The sequence below is a fragment of the Cricetulus griseus genome, chromosome 4 (assembly GCF_003668045.3).
Source record: "Cricetulus griseus strain 17A/GY chromosome 4, alternate assembly CriGri-PICRH-1.0, whole genome shotgun sequence".
NCBI classification, from domain to species: domain Eukaryota; kingdom Metazoa; phylum Chordata; class Mammalia; order Rodentia; family Cricetidae; genus Cricetulus; species Cricetulus griseus.
Genome location: NC_048597.1, coordinates 28,654,956 through 28,674,491, shown reverse-complemented (window position 1 = coordinate 28,674,491; position 19,536 = coordinate 28,654,956). Strand labels below are relative to the sequence as shown.

General features: G+C 35.5%; 1 protein-coding gene across 3 annotated transcripts in view; it reads right to left on the bottom strand.

Moving 5' to 3' along the window:
• Znf654 (zinc finger protein 654) overlaps positions 1 to 19,536 on the bottom strand; it is a 56,762-nt gene that overhangs the window by 3,771 nt on the left and 33,455 nt on the right. Inside the window, exons 3-8 of one of the 3 annotated variants that reach the window (XM_027412430.2) lie at positions 17,456 to 17,537; positions 9,362 to 9,497; positions 6,795 to 6,997; positions 6,107 to 6,246; positions 3,373 to 3,514; positions 10 to 2,305 (exon numbers count right to left, since the gene is read on the bottom strand). In XM_027412430.2, coding sequence (XP_027268231.1) covers positions 10 to 2,305; positions 3,373 to 3,514; positions 6,107 to 6,246; positions 6,795 to 6,997; positions 9,362 to 9,497; positions 17,456 to 17,537 — 2,999 coding nt within the window. Of the gene's footprint in view, positions 1 to 9; positions 2,306 to 3,372; positions 3,515 to 6,106; positions 6,247 to 6,794; positions 6,998 to 9,361; positions 9,498 to 12,959; positions 13,113 to 17,455; positions 17,538 to 19,536 lie in introns of those variants that run through there. The other 2 variants (XM_027412431.2, XM_027412432.2) reach the window with 2 other exon arrangements.

Below are 19,536 nucleotides of genomic sequence, written 5' to 3'. Positions count from 1 at the left end.
AGGACTTACTTTCATCATCTGAATCAAATCCAAAGAGTGTCTGACATTTCTTTTGTGCAAGGTGAGCCTCAAGTGCTTCTGCATTACAGTAAGTGGTCAGGCATTTGCCACATCGTAATGGTTTCACTGGTTTTTTACATACGTTATCTTGATCAGAACAGGCATCTACTCGATCAGTCAGAAATTTTCTGCGTTTTGGCATACTAAGGTATCGTTCATCAAGGTAACTGGGAGGCAAAGGTCTGACATACGGCTTTGTTAAAATTAAGCCATAAGAAGTATGTTCACTTGTAAGATTTGGTTTGGATGGTGCCTGAGATACAGACAGGGCACTGTGTTCTTGTGATACAACACTGGGTAAAATAGAACCATTTTCTGTCCTGTTTCTATTTATATCTATTTTCAGAGTAGGATCTGATGCAACTAACAGTGTTTGCTCTATTTCACTGTGTCCATTGACTAAGTCACTGGTACTATGACTGTTTTCAGGATTTGGCTCTATGGCAGGCATCTTTTGGTCTGTCAAGCTTATATTTGAAACAGTATCATCAGAATGTTCATTTCCATTCTGAACTAAACTGTCTGTTTTCTTTTCCATAGTGTCTATATATGTCTTTGGTTCTGTAGAATATTTCCTTGATTTATTAGTAGAAACCGGCTGATAAATCATTTGGTTCTCATTACTGGATGGGTCTATTTCCTGATGATTAGGAACTGCTTCAGTAAATTGTGCAGATGATTCTGGTGCTTTGCTTAAGTAATGCTGGGCCTCATGTTCATATAACAGAGGAAGATCTTCAAAGAGCTCGTGGCATTCTGGAAAACTACACTGAGCTTGAAATATCCTATGACTCTTTGTATGTTGGGCAAGCTGAAATGGCAGCTTAAATGACTCATTGCAATTAAAATGCAAACAAAAGTACACATTTGGATAGCTGTGCCTATTAAGGTGATCTATAAAATGTTGAGAATCTTCAAACTGCCTTTGGCAAAATTTGCATTTTCCTTTGCTCCATTTCATTACTGTTTGCCGCACATTTAAATCAGTTGGATGTACAGTCCTTGCATGCATATTTAGAAATCCAATTCTTTTAAATATCCTTACACAGCCAAGAGCAGGGCACTTGAAGTTCCCTTCTTGGTCTGTAGCATATACGTCTTTTGGATGGCACACAGTTCCATTGATTTTATGAAGTACTGATGTTTCTTGATTCAGGTCATAATCTTCATAATCATCTTCATTTTCTTCCTCTTCGTAGTCATCATCACACTGAGGTAAAGATTCTGAGATATTATTGAAAGTTTCTGGTCTGCCATTTTCAATAGCATTCTCTGGTATACCAATGGGAATTTTAATGAACTCAGCCATGTGTTCACCGATGACCTCTTTATTTCTATCACTGGAAGCAGTCAATGTTTCTCTTTCTAAACCCTTAGTATTTGAATTCCCATTTTCAAAAGAAATGGAGGATTTGGAACAGTTTATTTCTTCCAAAGTGATGACTTCTGGATCATCTTGTTGTGCTGTAGCAATCTGCTGTCTCTGGATCTTTTTAACATGGTTCTTTAAATGTTTCTGCATAAGTCCTCTGTTCCTAAATTTCCTACCACATATCACACATGAAAAACTGCCTTTTTTCTGATGAGCTTGGGCATGCCTTACAATGTGGCCACCAAGGAATTCTTTGTTACATAGCATGCACCGGTGCCGTGGGACACTGTGATCCGCTTTGGAAGTGTTCAGAGCACTGAGGCCTCTCTTCGAATTAACATGGCCTTTAGGCTGCACTCCAGACGCATCATCAGTATCAGCCTCTCCAGTGCTCTGGTCTGGGAGGGTGTCAAGTCCTTCATCCACACACTGCTGTTCCACTGTCTTTTTTAGACTACCTGCAGAATTTTCCAGTGTATTTTCATTTAGAAGTCTTACTGCTGATTTATCACGCAGTAATGCCACACAGTTTTTCTTAATCATTACAAAGTTCCAAAACTCAGGATCAAAAAACAATCCCTTTTTCAAAATTGGAAGTAATTCAAAACGAACACGATTTTGAACAGTACTTGTGCCCTCACTATACTCTTCATCAGGACGTCTGTAAAGCTCTTCAACAGTGTGGTAGGCCTCTAAGGAACGCTCAAGAAAAAATACTGAGAGAGCACAAACCCTGACAATCTCTAGATCATTTGGCAAAAAATGTGCAATTGTCTTATAAATTAGACATTTAGTTTCAGGATCATCATGAAGATCAAGCTGGAGGGCACAACCACATATTTCAACACAAATTTGTAAGCCTTCTTCTTCAACCTGGAAAAACAAAAATAATCCTACTAAATATGACTTAAAAATGATTATTCTAAAAAAAGATCATTATTCTAACTTTATAGTTTTATAGCTTTAAATACAACTTCAAAAGGAAGAATTTCTACTGTATATCTTTTCAATAATTATGGTTTTTTTTATTCTTCTAGAACATATCTCTTATTAAATGATCAAATACAGGGTTATGTTTAATCTTCAAGTGTGACAAGACCAATAACCACAGGATAAAATGTCTGCAAACTTGGTTTAGAATTTCTTTCAATTCTGGGCTCACTTGGGAGATCATTCTCATTCTCTGACAAAAAGGTTAATGCAACCATTTCAAATAGATGCCAAGAAGTAATTTATTTTTTAAGATCTATGCAAATTTTGTCAAATTAAATAGTACTTATAATACTGAAAAAAGACATTATTATACATGCTAGGCAAGTACTTTATACAAATATGAAAGGGGGCACCATACAAATCTAATAAAGCATAAGAATGATAAACCTATTAGAAACTGTATGAAAAGAAATCAACCTTTACTTCCTCTAATTATAATTATATTAGCTTTTACTGCAGAATTTTTTTATTGATCTACTGCAGTTGATTTTATGCCTCTAATGGTTGGAATAATCAATACTTATTTGAATAGGACAAGAAATCAGGATGTCTGTATGTTCTAAGGTATCTGTGTATGCTGCATGTCAGACTGCCTACATATGCAATCTTCACGTCCTTTTAGTCTCTTATATTCTGGTAATCCCATTTAACTACACACAGTTTTACTATCAACTAAGATTTTCTGAGACAGTGAATAGGTATGATCAGATCATTTGTATATTAATGTTCAAAATTTAGAACAATGGTAAAAATGATTAATTGGCTTCAGTCATAAGAAAAACATTTCAGTCATAAGTAACTGTCTCAAAATAAGTAACAATAGACTGGCTTTTCCTCTTCTATTTCAGGTACCAGGCAGAATGTTTGAAGCTGGAGGGAGAAGAGTTTGACATACAGAGAATGCAGCCTTAAAATCCAAAAACTCAAATGATAAATATCATATGTACCTCATCCTTAATGATTTTCATGAAAGGAAATATGACTCTCACATTAGTTGCTGTTCTTAAAAGTTGGTAACATTGATCTACAAACACTTGTTTTGAAGGATTAGTTTTAAGCTGTAGTTTACTCCATATGAAAATCAACTCCCTGTAAATGAGAAAAAGACATATATCAAAAAATAGTTTATTCAAATACAGACATTAGTTCCTTTCCCTGACTCTATACTGTCCTAACTAGGATATACATAAAAGAGTTATAAATGTGTACATTATCTGTCCTATCTTTGAGATTAAGTGAAGTTAAAGGAGAAAATCAAAAATGAAATGATAATTTTGCATCCATAGTAATGACTCCCAATGATATGCTGGCGCACCAAGAAATCTAGTGTTGATCAAAGCATTAATAATTTTAATGTACTCATACTGATGTTGTAACTTTAAAACACACACTTTGACATTTAGTATACTACCATTAGCACACCATCCAAGAATGGAGTCATGTGAGCAAAATGTGAGAAAATTCCAAGAAATCAAGACAAGAGTCTTGTGACCTCAGTTTCTTCAAAAACACAGAATTGATCTTGGAATGTGTTTTCGTGTCCCTCCCCGGTGTAGCAAATAGGAATATTATTCATTACAACAGGCTATTGTTATTCGTTCATATGCATTTATGGAAAAGCATGTGTTTTGGCTTGCCCTTGTGGTTGTACATTTTACTCATGTGACTCCTCTTAGCCCTCAGAGTATAAATTGTCTGATGCTCTCAATAAAGTTGGCTGTTACATGAGACTCTAGTCCACCTCATTTATTGGCTTCATTCTCCCAGGTTCCAGTGCCAACTAGAATGATAAACATACTGCTTGCAAATTTAGAAACCAATACTGTAGATTATTTCATTCTATTAAAGTACTAAAAGTAATTTTAAAATTTAAGCATATTATAATACTGATTTTGAAACTGTATCCTTTATATCATCTAACATGCAATACTTTTGAACAGACAAACTACAGAGCACTTAAAAGTATTTCACAGATTCTTTTCTAATACATGGTCAAGGATAAATAAAGGCAGTAGGTTTTCAGTTAAAGGCAAAGCATAAGGATATAACTCATATATATGTATATAGTACTTTAGCAGATTACCAGTCTTTAAAATCTGCCCAAAAAGTTATACAAAGCATTGTAATTTGGAACTACTAAAATAGCTGGTGGAAAGTTTTCCTTTTTTCAAAAGTTATTTACTGTGTATGTCTTGTGAACCCAGTACATAAAAGCAGACTTGGGCTCACTGGGCACTGGGCTCCTTTCTGCATAAGAGGATGTTACCCTGTAAAGGACACCAGGTTAATAATTCCACTAGAAAGATATGTAACAATCTGGTATCAGAATGTGCTTTGGGCCAAGACAGAGTAACACACATTCTTCGGTTAAAAATTCATTACTCCATTATTCTGTATTATAATTTTTTTAAAATGACTATCACTGCTCTAGTGAGGAAACAACATTGTATTTGCTACTCACAGTGATTTTGGTTTTAAATTTCCTGAAGCACCGACTTTGTGAGATGTTTTTTTACATATTTTATAAATCGTATTTCCCAGCTACTAATGCATGCAAATCTCCTCAGCAACAAAGTATGATGGAGATAGTAACTGACATTTAAAAATAAAAAAGCCAAAGTTCACTTACCTTTATTCAATATCTTTAAAGACATCCCTAGTGAACTGCCTGGTATGTACTGAAGTTTAATAAGTCACTAGCTTCCTACATACATTCAATGTAACCTTCAAGATACCAAGAAATAACATTTGTTCAATAAATTTTTGTTAGCTGATAATCTGGGGTGTTTTATTTTATTTTTGGTCTGTTATTATTGTTTCACAGATTCCAAGCAACTATTCTAGAACTAAGCTATTGCCCCATCCAGAAAATCTGATAACTATTATATTCCCAAATGCTGAAGCTTCTTGAAGAATTTAGTAAGATGTACATATGAAATGAGATTAAATATGATGGTAAACATCTAAATAAGGAGTGTTTATAAAAGGGAGATGGACAACAAAAGCAAGCAGATCAATTTAAATTGTATTTAAGAGCTATATGGCCTAACTCTGCAACAGATTTTTAAGACAAAATGATAGCTGGAAATCATAAGATAAAGAATCCATTTAGTACTTCACAAATAAATTTATTACAAATATATACATATTTACTTCCCAACTTGTTCCAAAATAATATGAGATTTTTAAATGGACATTCTTTGCACATAAAAGTTTTGTTTTGTTTTTTAATTAGTATGCAATAAACGTGTAATATTCCCCCTTGTCTTTGTTAAATCAGAGGTAGAGGGGTCGGACTTGGTAAAAAAAAAACAAAAAAAAACCTACATACATGCCTATCCACCCCTGAATGGGTCTGGGGAGGTGGTTCAGTGGTTAAGAGCTTGTACTGATGTTATAGAAGACTAATTCAGTTCCTAGCAACCATGTTTATGGTTCACAAACACCAGTCAACTCCAGCTCCAGAGGATCTGATGCCCTCTTCTGGTCTCCAGGAGTATATGCACTCAAATGCACATACCCAGACCCATAAACATACATACACACATAGTTAAAACTAAACCTTTTTTTATTGTAAGTAGTTGAACACTTTCACATAGCTGTAAGAAAAATATAAAGTCCAAACTCCACTAATCAATCCTCCTCCTGTGCAACATTTCTCATATAGTAAGAAATACTTACCATATGTAGTACATGTCCCCATTCTGGAGCTGTGGAATAAGAAAGGATTCACAGAGTTGTAAGGCTAGCAAAGTCTTGCCTTCCTTTTCAGTGTTACAGATGATATCAATTCCACTCTTGCAGTCTGTTTTCAACAAATGCTATAAGAAGAAAAGAAGAATCAGCTCCTGTCATCAACAATGTATAAAAATCTAGTTGCAGTTTACTGTTTAAAATTTTGCAAGTACTGGTAGATTTCTAGTTTCTTTTACTACTATACTATGGAATACTTTCATGGCTATTAGTTTTAGAGTATAGCCCATACATTTCACGAGTACTTGCAAGGTCAACAATGTCTCTGGGTAAGTAAGATTCAGATTAAGAAAGAATTCCTCCTTTAAATGTGAAAAGCAAAATAAACATTTAGTTTCGTAGCACTTTAAGAGGAAAAATCATGATGTTTCTCAGTTTTAATTTGATATCTGTATTGTACCAAAAACTTAGTGAATATGTTGTACTAAATCATTTGTTAATATCTGATTCTGACTAATTCACATGAACTCAAAGAATGGTCACAATAGAACACATTTAGATAATGTGATCTCTAAATCTTTGGTATTACTGTAAAAGAAATTCATTAACAGTGGGCTTTTATTTTAATTTTAGTAAGGTTAAAATGGCAATAGGAAAAAATAGTCTCAAATGATACCTCCCGGAATAGCTGATCTTCTACAGGTGACATAAACAGACAGGTGAAGAGTGCTTGATGGAAGTACAAGTCTTTACCGAGTTCTGGGTGATTTATACAAGATTTAATAAGAGCCATTGCTTCAGGTATTCGTTCACAGGCAATTAGGTATCTGGCACGTAGTTCAAAGAACAGTGGATTTTCAGAACTTAAGTATTGGTTCACTATATTAAAAAAAGAAAACAAATTATTACTTTCAAAACATATTCAAACTTTCTTTTTTGAAACTTTACAACTAAAACAACCTATCTAGTTAGATTATTTAAGTAACATGTTCCGTAGTAAAACTTTTAACTATTTTTAAATAGTTAATATGGCTGATAAAATGAAAATAAATCATCAAAACAATACTCAAGAAGCACTGGCTGATTTTTTCGTTAGTCTAAAAAAAAGGTTAAAAACAATTAAAACTTTATAAAAGGGGAAAAATCAAATGTATAGTTTATCTATACATTAGAATGTTTGAAGTAGCAAGTGTAAAAATGTTCCTCTAGTATAAGATTACATACTTTCCCTTCTTGTAGTCCCATACTCTCATTATTATAAAAGACTGAATGCTAAATTAGTACATTAAAACCACATTAAATCAGATTAACTATAGAGAAATGTAAGCTAAGTTAATGAAATAGTTGAATCGTGAATAAATATTAAATAAAATTAATGCAAAGTTGTGCCAAAAAGGTCTATTAATGTGTTCATGTATCATCAAGGATAATTACTAATTTATGCTTACTTTTATTTTTATAATACACAAACATTTTAACTGTGTAACTTTATTTAAACATAACAACAACCTTATCACAGGTTCGATGCTATTCATTTTAGAGATCAAATGACCTTTCTAAGGACAAATTATAAGTGGCAGAAACTAAAATTGAACCTATCTATATTTTATGATTTTTAAATCCAAACATTTTGCAATTATTTAAGTTTTATCAAAAGCTACTAATGTGTTGATGGACTATATTTTATTTTGACTTAAGTATTTTACTTAATACTTCTGTTTAAAATGTATAAGTAAACACTGACTTGGAGTTAGTGCAAAAATATATTTCGGTCTTAACTTTACCATAATGACTACCACCAAAAGAAGAATCATCTATATCAATGAGGCTATAGAGAACCTTTGCCCAAAGTGAGGAATGCTAGTTAGTTATAAGAGGAATGTCCACTATTCTAATGTGATTCCTACCTGAAGTTAGCCTTCACACCAGCTAACTACAGGGTGAGTCCTTACTCAAAGAAGTCTGTGAGCTCCCTAAAAGCCTAATAAACTTTCTTCTCTCCTTCACTCTTAAAAAATTATTATCAAACATTGTAATTGTTGTATGTGTGTGCACACACTTGTATTGTACTCAGGTTAGCAATCTTGTTAATGGAGATTACACTGGGATTAACAAGCATATGCAGCAAGTGCCTTTCCCTTCTAAGCCATCAAGCTCACTCCTGCCTTCTTCCATGGGTGGATTTCTTGAAGCTACCCTTACCCTCTATCTTCTCTGGCCACATTTCTTAGTTTCCTTTCATTATGCCCCTTATCTTTCCTATATTCACTCTTTATAATTTTCCTCAATAAGCAAGTCTTTCTCCTCAGTTCCAACTGTCTCCCTCCTGGATATTCTCTAAGTGCTTTACAAGATCCAAACATCAAGCAGCAGCTTCCCTTGTTTTCCTTGGTTCTCCACACACAGTATTAAGCCCAGCATTATGGTCCCTTCTCCACACTCTCCATCTCTTAATCTGGGAATATCCTAACATGTTCAACACATGCTAGTGTAAGCTGTTCCCAAGTTGGAAGGGCTTGTCTGTTCTCTTGGGCTTTCTTATAATCGCACTTCATAAACTCTCTCCACAATTGCAAAATATTTTCTACATTTTTGTGCTTATGCACTATGGTTAAGCTTATATCCTAAGTTTTTGGTAATCTATCATATCCTAGAACTCAGAACATTTTAGTAATAAGGAAACTTAGTAGAGAAGAGAGCCTCATGCTCCAGTAAGAAGCTCACAAGAGCCCACTATGGATCTGTATGACAGGAGTTGATGTCAAAGAAGGATGGAAGTAATAAGGGTATGAGACAAAATTTTATTTGGGAAACACTGTTCCATCATATTTGAAATTTAATTGATTGGTTCATTTAACCAACATGCATCAATATTAAGCAAATACTGGGCATTGGTCTAACTATAGAATATAGATACAATAGTGTATTGCCATAGTAATAGAGATAATAAATTTGGAGTTCCAAGCTTCACAGGAGAACTCCTATGCAATGGACATTCTGTTTGCTATTTTTATGAAAGGAAGTTTAGGGTTTTGGCTTTATAAAACAGAACAAACAAAAAAGCATCCCTACAGATTTTAAAAATGAAACTGAAAGGATAAAACAAGCTCCCTGTAACACCCAGTAAATATGTCAACAGCCACAGAACCAATACTAGAAAGAAATGTAACAAAGCTGGTGTCAAGGAGCACTTTGGGCCAAGTTGGAAAAGAAATGGTTTTGGTTTTGACTCTCCTGAAGTACCTATCTCCTGAGATGCCGGTTGGGCTTTAAGAACAGCTTGCAACACTGGATCTTCCCATGGGCCACCATCTCTAATGATTCGAGTCACCAGTTCCAGATTCACATTTCCATATCTGCGGAGGTGATTCTGGCATTCCTACGAGAGAAAAATCATTTTGGCTTTGTGAATTTAAAGGGGTTAAAAACTACTTGATCATCAATGCTCATAAAGTGACTGATGGCCAGGTGACAGCTACTGAATTATAAGAGAAAATGGTACCACTGCAACCTAAGTAGGGTGACAAAACCCCATTAGTAACAAATAGGCTTAATGCCAAATGTTACACTGATATACACGATCAAACTGAGAAAAATCCCATTGAAACAGGGATAAAATGTAACCAAAGGGGAAAACTTACAGGTGAATTGCTTGCAGGGAAAGAGCCAGGTTGCAAAAAGCTGAAAATTAAATGGTCTGTTAAATTTATACATGGATTCAAAAAGTTCCTGTGAACACTGGCAGGCAAGAGCCTAAGGGGAGGCCCTACTCAGAACGTACACTCTACACCAGGAGACACAGCCCCTTGCTCTTCCCTGAACTTATGTCAAGTCTAAGAGTCTAAGCTACAGGAACAGCTTGCAGACCAGAAAACTTCACTTCCCTTTGTTTGGAAATTACATTTGTGATTAACAGATAAAGAAACAACAGGCTGAGGAAATAAATCAAAACTGTAATAGGAGCAGTTTGCATCTGGTTTTAGATAAAGACATGTTAATGAAGTGAGTAGTCATTAAAAAGTACTCTCCATTGTCTGTATTTTTAGATATACACAATGCTTTCAAATGTCTTTCATTATATTATGAAACCTGTAAAGGAAATTCAGTTGGTTTACTTAATCTTATTTACTGAGTTTGATGTACTGGCTTTAAATATAGATCATTTGTTTACATGTACTCTTCTTTCTGGATTATTACATACTAAGTTTTAAAAGTTGTTCAGGAAACTTAGTCTTAGAATTTTGAAAATTGAGGTAAGACTGGGTAAATTGATTTTTAAAAAGTAAATTAAGCTTGAGTACTTAAGAAAAAAGATAATGAAGTTAGTGGTATCTGAATTTAGTTAAATATTATCTTCATAGCAATTAAAGCATAATTGCCAGATGTTTTTTCTGTACTACAAAGTACCTAAGCATCTTATAAATATTGCTTCAGTGTTTTTTTAAAGGTGTTGATTTTTTTTTTTTTTACTTATTAGAGGAATTATCAATTCACAAATTCATGGTGGCTATTACTTTGACTTATATTAAACTATTATGTTTTCTATCATTTGAACATTACATTTTATGCTAAATGCTATTTCTAAGTACTGTTTTCATTTACTGGATAAGGAAAAGGGTGAGTTCTTTACTTTATTAAAGAACAGGGTGGGAGAAATAGAAAAACAAAGGTTTCAAATGGGGTATCCCTGTTCCCCAGGTTGGTCTCAGGCTGCTGGCTCAACCAGCCCTCCCACGCCATGCTTTCAGATAGCAGGAAGTAGAGGAGTGGACCACACTTAAAGAACTCAAGTTTTGGGGGTTTAGGTTGGTTCTTTTTATAACAAAAAAAATAATTATTTCGTCATGTAGGTCAAAGGAACATTAAGGTCAAACATTAGGATGTTAACCCCTAAATGTTAATTAAGGGTGTCCCCAAATTAAAACAAGTAAAAAAAAAAAATCCTAGTGTGGGCAAATAAGTTAGCCTCTCTGTGCTCTATAGTTAATTTGTCTACTAAAAAGAATTTATGGCCAGGTGTTGGTGGCACACGCCTTTAATTACATCACTTGGGAGGCAGAGGCAGGCAGATCTCAGTGAGTTCGAGCAAGTTCCAGGACAGGCTCCAAAACAATATGGAGAAACCCTGTCTTGAAAAAACAAAAAACAAAAACAAAGAAAAAAAAAAAAAGAACTTATATCCTAAGATTGTTGTGAGGATTAAATAATAAGATATAGTACTAGAAGATTCTTGGGATATTACCTCACACAGTAAGCACTCACTAAATGTTAGATTTCATTTCTTATAGTATTTTAACATTTTGGAAAAAAAGTGTGTGTGAGTGTGTGCATGTGTGTGTAAAATAATATATTTTAGGATATCTACTGGCCTGAGCATTAAAAACAATGCATTTTCTCATCAGCCTGTTAGACCATTTATTATTAAGAAGTATGGGGGTGGGTGAGTATGTGTAACAGCACATGAATTACCAGCCATATTGTCAACTATGGTGAGATATTTAAAACTGTACTCAGGTCTGTTAGTGTACACTGTCAGTTTCCTAAGAAACAAGTGAAGGTTTAGTTAAACACTACTAAAAAACAAAAAAATTCCAAAATTCCAAAGCCCCCTATTTAGACCACTGAAAGTTCCTTAGAGAAAACCATCAAAGTCTTTATATTTCTTACAGCTACCACCCCAAGAAAATTTAGGAGTGAAATACGTAGCGCTCGCTCTCTCTCTCTCTCTCTCTCTCTCTCTCTCTCTCTCTCTCTCTCTCTCTCTCTCTGTATGTTTGTGTGTGTGTGTGTGTGTGTGTATACACATGCAAGAGATAGGAGGAATACTCTTATTTCCCAGACTGCTCCCAAACTCCTATGCCAAACAAACCTGCCCCAGCTTCTGCCCCATCTAGGATTACAACACACACGCACGCACGCACGCACGCACGCACGCACGCACGCACGCACGCACTCTGCATCTTGTAAGACACATTTTTAACTATACCTTCCTCATTCAATGTGTAGCCCATCAATGTGATCTCTCTGGTATGTTTATGCAGTATGTTTCTTTTATCAGTATGTTACATTTGTGGAGAGCATTCTTATGGTAAATAATAGGATAGGTAACAAAAGTGAAACACTACGGCGTGGTATATTTTTTACAAGACAATGAAAGAGAATAAATATGAAAATAGCTCCCTTCTTTAAATTGTGCTAACAGCTTTTGAGTGATATTCAATCCACCACCTTCAAAGTCAGTAAGAAAGCACGCACAGCACCATAGGATTGGTTTCTCTCCTAAAGCACGAGGTATATTTAGAATATTTATAAAACAACACATGGATGTAAATTAACACATCACTCTACCTAAATATTTACTATTGCTACTTAGTACAGGGGCTTCTTAAAATTCCTTTAGGTATTTCCTAAATTAGGAGTTTATTCAGGTCTGGGGCAATGACTCACTAGATCACAGCAAGAGACCTGGGATTGAATCCCAAGCACGGCCACAAAAGATCAGGCATGCCTGTAGCCACATTGTTGAGCATAGGCAGGCAGCTTCAGAAAACTCACTGGCTAGGCATCCTGGCTGAGATGTTCAATTTCAGGTTAACTGAGAGACCCTGTCTCAAACACTAAGATGGAGACTGTAAAGGACACCCAGTATCCTCTCTGTCCTTTGCATGTGAGCACATGAGTGTGAGCACCAACACACTCATTTGTGCATACACAGTACAACATGCTTGCATAAACACACACAAAAGCCTCTTCATAGTCAGGAAATCTATGCCAAAGAAGCTGCTGGGGCTTTTTAATTATTTTCTTTAATTTCTTTAATTAATTATTTCAGATGTTTTACCTGCATGTATGTGTGTGCAGTACCCATGGAAGCCAGTTAGATGGTATCAGATTCCCTGGAACTGGAGATGCAGATGGTTGGGAGTTGTCATATAGGTACTAGGAATCAAACCTGGGTCTTCTAGAAGAGCAGCAAGGACTCCTACAGCTGAGTCATCTCTCCATACCCTGAGGTACATTCTGAATGTTAACTTTTTGATCAAAATAGAGTTCACACGCATTTGTGTAGATGAAGGTGAATGTTAACTTTTTGATCAAAATAGAGTTCACAGGCATTTGTGTAGATGAAGGCATCGTGGGCATCTATCTGTCTTATTTATAATACCATGTATCAAATTCTGTGGAAGTAAGTTACCATATCAAATGGAAACAAAAATGTAAATGGTCTTCAGTATGGTTATTTACAAAAAAACACAAATCAGTAAACTCAAGATTTGGTATGTTTGCCCAGTGTGCCGAGGCCTTGGCTTTAATCCTCAGCACCACATAGAACTGGTGCCTGTAACCACAACACTAGGAATGCAGCAGGAGGGTCAAAGCTGAAGGTCATCCCAGGCTCCTTACAGAGCTGGGGGCTAGGCTGGCATACTAAAATCATTTTCAAAAAAACAAACAAACAAACAAAATCCAACAGCAAAAATCTATACAGTACTTTGAAATGAAAAAAGTTTTTAAAGATCATTTACTTATCACTGATTTTATTATTACAATTTCAATGGTTATCACATGGCAAAAAATATAAAATTTATGGTTGTTACATATTCTTAAAGTGAATTAATTTGTTCATTTTTTCTATGAGTTTGAAAATAACTAAAGTATTCTATGTTTTCTCATATAAAGGAACATTCATAAAAATAAAAACACTGCTGTTTCAGAAAAAAATACTCTTAATGGAGAAAGTAATTTTTAGTGAATGTGTATATCCATCCTATGGTTGTTCCTATTACTGGCATGCTACCTTTTAATTTTAAGGCAGAATTTACTGTTGGAAAGCCTTTCATGTGGAACATTTTAATGTTTTTTTACCCCATTTGTTACCCTAAGCATCATCTCCTACAGAAAAGGAGATAGTGGGATGGTTCAAATATAACAGAAACTAAGGTCGGGAAAATGTCTTGGTCCAATGATTACCATGCATGAGGAACTGAGTTTGGATCCCTGTAAAGCCAGATGCATGGTTGCACTCCCTGACCTTCTCCCTGTTCTTCAACCTTACACATCACAGTCCCATGGGGAGGACAGCAGAGTCAGGGACCAGAGGCAGATGTGCTCTGTGACAAAGAAGTCAAAAGAGATAGGGAGATTGCTTGAGCAGTCCATCATTCTGAGCAAGAGAATACCTGCAGTTTATTAGCCAGCCAACCTAGTCAAATTCATGTGCTTTGGGCTCAGTGAGAGATAAGATAAGAGTGATTGAGTACAACACCTGAAGTTGACCTTTAGCCTCCTTGTGTACCTTCACACACATGTGCATACTCACTCTAACAAGTACATACAGCACACAGAACATACTACAAACATACATAGTACATCACCACACACAAGGGATTGGGGAGGGGGAGAAATAATAGAAACTTAGAGGTCAACAGATTTCAACAAAATCCTTTGTATAATTGGTATAAGGAATTTTAAATTAGACATCATTATTTATATAACATGTTTAAAACAAGTAGTGAATTAACATAACTACCAGAGAATGTGCTACTCTTATTGTTCTAACCCATAATATAAAAAAGACCTGAAGACTTAAGATATGTATGTAAGATTTATTTGAGCCCAGGAGCCCACACAAAGAAATACATACAAAATCTAATTTAGTAGAACAGGCACTTGCAGTCTGAAGAAGGGGGCCTACTGACCCCTGTGCTGCCTCAAATTTTGTCTGAATGAATGAATGAATGAATGAATGAATGAATGAGTCTCTTTGCTTCACTATTTTAAAATAGAACTGGCTTTAATATTCTCTACTATTCCTCATGTCTATTTGTCTGTGATATATGTTACCTGAGAAAGTATGGACTGCCTCAAGCATTAATATGTTGAGAATTTTCATTCTGTGGTACAGCCTGCTTTCAGTGAGCAATGATTGTCTCAACCCTAATATTCTTAGAATTACTTTAAGATGCTAATCCTATCATTCATTTTGCCCATTTATATGTTTGCTCTTGATAACAGCAGGCATCAAATTGGTCAGAATATAATACCTTTGTTTATTAACAAATTGGATACTGTATGGAGTAACTATTAATGCACAATGTTTAGTATCCTCTTGAGGTAAGTACTGTTCCATGGTCAAGATTCTGGCCTTTCAGAAGACATATAATACATTGATGATGACAGGTCTATATTTTAAATGCTTGAACTTGGGTTCTTGGGCTTACAATTGCTTATTTCAAAGTTTGGGCTTCAACTAGGGGTGGTGACACACACCTTTTGTCCCTACACTCGGAAGGCAGAGACAGATGGATCTCTGTAAGTTTGAGACCAGAGTAGGCATAGTGAGTTTCAGGACAGCCAGGGCTATGTATAGAGACCCTGTCTGTGGGGAGGGGGACAGCTTAAAAATAACTCTGCCTTTCATACCTCTTTTGTTTTTGTTCTTGCTTAAAAATGTGTGGCCCAGGCTGGCCTCAAACTTGTGATCCTGCTGCCTCCGCCTCTTTTAGCAAATCCCACCAGTGTGTACCACCACAACTGCCCTTTTATCCCTCTTTAAATTATGTAAATTCAATAGATATAATAAGATGTTTTTCAAACATAAGATTATTTTCAAACACCAAAAGCAAGCATTCTCGGGGAATGATGTATAAGAATTATGAAGCAGTTAACTACTTTAAGTAGAAAATGCCAATGAAAAGTAAAGCATTATCTCATCCAATAAAACTAGGAATATAGACTTCACAAAATGGTTTAAGAATCTAAACTTAATTCTAACATCGATTATTTTCATTTCTAATGTTATAGACATGGTACACTTGCTAAATGTTTCTTTCATAGATAATATCTTTTCCTGTTTCTCAAAATTAAACATTTTTTAAACTTTCACTTACTTTTATTTTATGGCATTGGTGTTTTGTTGCATGTACATCTGTATAAGGGTTTTAGATCCCCTGGAACTGGAGTTACAGGTAGTTGTCAATCTTCATGTGGGTGCTGGGAATTGAATCCAGGCCTCTGGAAGAGCATCCAGTGCTTTTAACCACTGAGCCTTCTCTATAACCCTCAATTGAACATATTTTAATTTCCCTTTTTAAACTCGCTGTCAAAAGTAGACTCCTACAGTAAATATTTGAGGTTCTCATCCCACAGAATATTTATTGGTGTGGCCCCTTGGACTGTAAGTCACCATAGACTATGAAGTAAACAGCTTGAAAAATTGTACCTTCATTAGAGGTTGATGGTAAATATCTTCCTCAACTGCTCTCCACCTTATTAAGTCTTTCAACAGAACCTGGAGCTTCTCGGCTCAGCTGAACTGGATAGTCAGTGAGCTACTACTATCTGCACTGCGATTACAGACTTCTGTATCACAGCTCTGTATACAGCTGTGTCTTGCACTTTTTCTACAATAATTTGTGCACATGTGTGAACACCTGCATGTCAAACCATATATGAGATTTACAGGCCAACCCTTTGGGAATCAGTTTTCTCCTTCCACCATGTAAGATCCAGGAACTGAACTCAAGTCATTCAGTTTGGCAGTGATCACCTTTACCCTTAAGTTATCTATTCAGACCCTAACTTTTATGGGTGTTGGAAGCCAAATTCAGATCCTGATGTTTTGAGGGCAGGCATTTTACCAACTGAGCCATCTGACTTCACTGGTCATTCTTATCTCTAGATTTGTTTCTTTTCTTCTCTTACACCAAAACAACAATCTGCAGAGGTTAGTATGAGATGGGAAATCAGCTAGGCAAAGGAAACAGCAACGTATGGCAAGCAGTTTGCTTCTAGTATCGCCAAGACTGCTTCTTCACCGGGAGAAAGCTCTAGACGGGCGTGGGTGCGGGTTCGGGTTCGGGTGCGTGTGCGTGTGCGTGTGTGTGTCTGTGTGTCTGTGTGTCTATATTTCCACATGTACTTAGGTTCCTTAATATGGTAGCCACTCTGGCCTATGAAATGTAGAATTAGAGTCCTGGATATAAGCTACTTGGGAATACAGTTAAAATTGATTTCATGATCTTTCTTCACCTTCACCTGCCAGTATAGGGAAAACTTTAAAACCGTCACTGTACCGTGTAGTGACCATAACAACTTTTTTTTTTTTTTTTTCGGTTTTTCAAGACAGGGTTTCTTTGTGTAGCTTTGTAGACCAGCTGGCCTCAAACTCACAGAGATCCACCTGCCGCTGCCTTCCAAGGGCAGGGACTAAAGTTGTGCTCCACCACTGCCCGGCTGACCATACAACTTTTAACCAAAAATTTAATATGACAAAGTATTTTAGAGAATAAAGGTGATGTATGTGTGTATAAAATATGAAATAGTGAACTGTTTTACCTGGAATGAGCCAAGAATATCCTTTAGGGGTTCTTCGTAAAACTCATCTCTTCCAAAGAACAGGAGCAACTCAAAGAAACTCCTGAAAAAAAAAAAAATGTAATTTTCATTGCTTTGGGGTTTTGTTCTACTTTAAAAGACTACCAAGTTGTAACATCTAGCTAGTATCAAATATTTTACTTATAATTACTTGATTTAAAGAAACTCATTAAAGGGCTAGGAATTTAGCTTAGTTGTCAAAATACTTTGTTAGCATACACAAAGCCCCTCCTTCAGTCCTTAGGACAGCATAGAAAGAAGTGTATTGATACATGTCTCTAATCCCAGCATTTGTAAGTGAAAACAGGATCAGAAATTCACAGTCATCCTCAGTCACATACCAAGTTTGAAGCCAGATTGGAATACATGTCTCCAAAACAAAACAAAACAAAAAAAAATAAATAAAACTTTACAAAGCATAATAGGCAACAAGAGACAAAACATTAAGTCAGATCAAGTTTGGCACTATGTAATAATATGTAGTAGAAAAATTGTATGTGGACTTCCTTATTATCTTAGGCTTTAGACATCTACTTGGAATCCTAGAATGTACCCTTCATACATCAAGGAAGAACTACTATGCACTGCCTTTGTGCACACACCAATATATAATATTTATATTTTGGTAGATTACCTAGGGAGACCAGAGTAGTTATCTCTCTTTAGTATATATAAAAAAGGAAGGCAGAAGTCAAAAATGAACAACTGGAAAAAGGAAAGGGGACCAGTTGGAGAAAGAAGCATGAATAAATGAGTGTACTGGTGGGATGAGTATGGTGTAAGTTTGTGTATAAAAATCTCATAATAAAATCTATTATTTTATACAATGAAAATACTCTAATAATGAAGAGAGAGAGAGAGAGAGAGAGAGAGAGAGAGAGAGAGAGAGAGAATAATGAAGTTGCCTTGCCACATCAATTGCTTCTCCTTTTCACAAAAACTTCTTTGGAGTGTGATTCAGATAGCATCACATGCTACAACATGAAGTCGAACTTTACAAAATTGGAATTAGCTAAGGATGGAGCTCAGTGGTAGAGTCCTTGCATAGCATGAGCAACACCCTAGATTAAATTCCTAGCACTGGACAGGAGTAAAAATTGGAATGAAAATTTCAAACCTCTTTATCTACTGAGTTTGATGCTATTAGTCTTTTGTTGACCTTTTAGCAATACTTAATAACCTCTTCACCAAGAGCAGATTCGATCTCAAAAATCATTTTTCTTTTTCCTCATTAGAGACTCGGTCTCCCTATGTTGCCCAGAGGTTATCCTCAAGCTTTTGGATTCAGGAAACCTACCTGTGTCAACTTCTGAAATAGCTATGATAGGTGCCTACCCAGGGCCATCTAAAAAGCACTATACTTATTCTTAAGAAGTAACTCTTTTATTGTAAAATTGATTATAGCAATTCATTCATACTTCCAGTTCCATGTGTAATTCTAATTTGATCTTTCTACTACATCTGTAGCAAATTCCACTACAGGAGTCTTGAACCTTTCAAAAGTTATTCTTAAAGGATAGAATCAACTTCAAAATCCCCATATATATATTTTTTTCATCCTCCTATGAACTGTGTTTGTTTTCATTGCAACTTAGAATGATGAACCATTTCCGGAAGGTTTTTTAATCTACTTTTGCCCAGCTCCATCAGGGGATCACCACCTAAGACAAATATTGCCTTACAAAATAAAATTCTTGAATAATAAAACATGAAAGTTTAAATTACTACTCATTGCAAAATAAGATATATAGGCATGAAAATAACATTAATCTCATTGTAAATCTTCAACTGAGCAAACAGGTCCATTGACAGCAAACAGTATACTTTGAAAGGAATCTTTCTCTTTAAGCAGCAGGTCTTAAGACTGGACTTAAAATATTCATCAAACCATGTTGTAAACAGATGTACCATTATTCAGGCATTGTTTTACCAGTAGAGCTTGGTAGATACTTGGTAGAATTCTTAAAGACCCAAGATTCTTCAGAAATGTTACACAAGCTGCAAAATAAAGTCACCAGCAACATTAGCTATTAATAAGAGTC